The sequence below is a fragment of the Myotis davidii genome, unplaced genomic scaffold (genome assembly GCF_000327345.1).
Source record: "Myotis davidii unplaced genomic scaffold, ASM32734v1 scaffold13294, whole genome shotgun sequence".
NCBI lineage: Eukaryota > Metazoa > Chordata > Mammalia > Chiroptera > Vespertilionidae > Myotis > Myotis davidii.
Window position 1 is genome coordinate 1,951 of NW_006285522.1, and position 675 is coordinate 2,625.

Consider the following 675-nt stretch of genomic DNA (forward strand, 5'->3'; position numbering starts at 1 on the left):
CTGCCAGAGGCAGACATGGTGCCCCTGCTGCTGCTGCTGCCCCTGCTGTGGGGGGGTGAGTGGGCTGAGGGAGGGGGACTGGGCAGGTGGGGGAGGGGTAAGAGCTGCTTCTGAGCCTCTATTCCCCTCCCCCAGGGTCCCTGCAGCAGCATCCAGGCTATGAGCTCCGAGTGCAGAAATCGGTGACAGTGCAGGTGGGTCTGTGTGTCCACGTGCCCTGCTCCTTCACATACCCGTGGAGTTCGTGGTCTTCCTCTACCAAAGTCTACACCTACTGGTACCGGGACGGGGACAACCCAAAACGTCCTGTGGCCTCAAACAACCGAGACAAACCAGTGAAGACAGCGACCCAAGACCGCTTCCTCCTCGCGGACCCCACGGCCAACAACTGTTCCCTGGACATCAGAGACGCCAGGTGGAGTGACTCAGGACGCTACTACTTCCGAGTGGAGGAAGGAGATTCTGAATATAATTACGGAGGACGTAACTTCCCAGGATATAGTTACACATATAAGATGCTGGATTTGCAGGTGACAGGTACGGCACGGGCCCAGGAGAGCACCCAGGGACATGGGACCCCATCTTAGAGCAGGAACAGGACGCTGGACACTCCCTGTCCAGGCCTTGGGCCCTGGGTGGTGGGATGATCACAGGGCCTGGGGAGGACTGAGGCCC

The 675-nt window shown here is 59.7% G+C and overlaps 1 protein-coding gene across 1 annotated transcript; it reads left to right on the forward strand.

Moving 5' to 3' along the window:
- The first annotated feature begins 15 nt into the window (after window positions 1-15).
- On the forward strand, window positions 16-649 carry LOC107181918 (sialic acid-binding Ig-like lectin 14). The gene is made up of 2 exons (XM_015559177.1): window positions 16-55; window positions 136-649. The coding sequence occupies exons 1-2, from the start codon at window positions 16-18 to the stop codon at window positions 585-587; spliced, it is 492 nt and encodes a 163-aa protein (XP_015414663.1). The 3' UTR covers window positions 588-649.
- Window positions 650-675: the final 26 nt, after the last annotated feature.

Coding starts and splice junctions, on each gene's coding strand:
- LOC107181918 (XM_015559177.1), top strand. CDS start 16: ATGGTGCCCCTGCTGCTGCTGCTGCCCCTGCTGTGGGGGG. Junction 56..135: donor GCTGCCCCTGCTGTGGGGGG/GTGAGTGGGCTG, acceptor CCCCTCCCCCAG/GGTCCCTGCAGCAGCATCCA.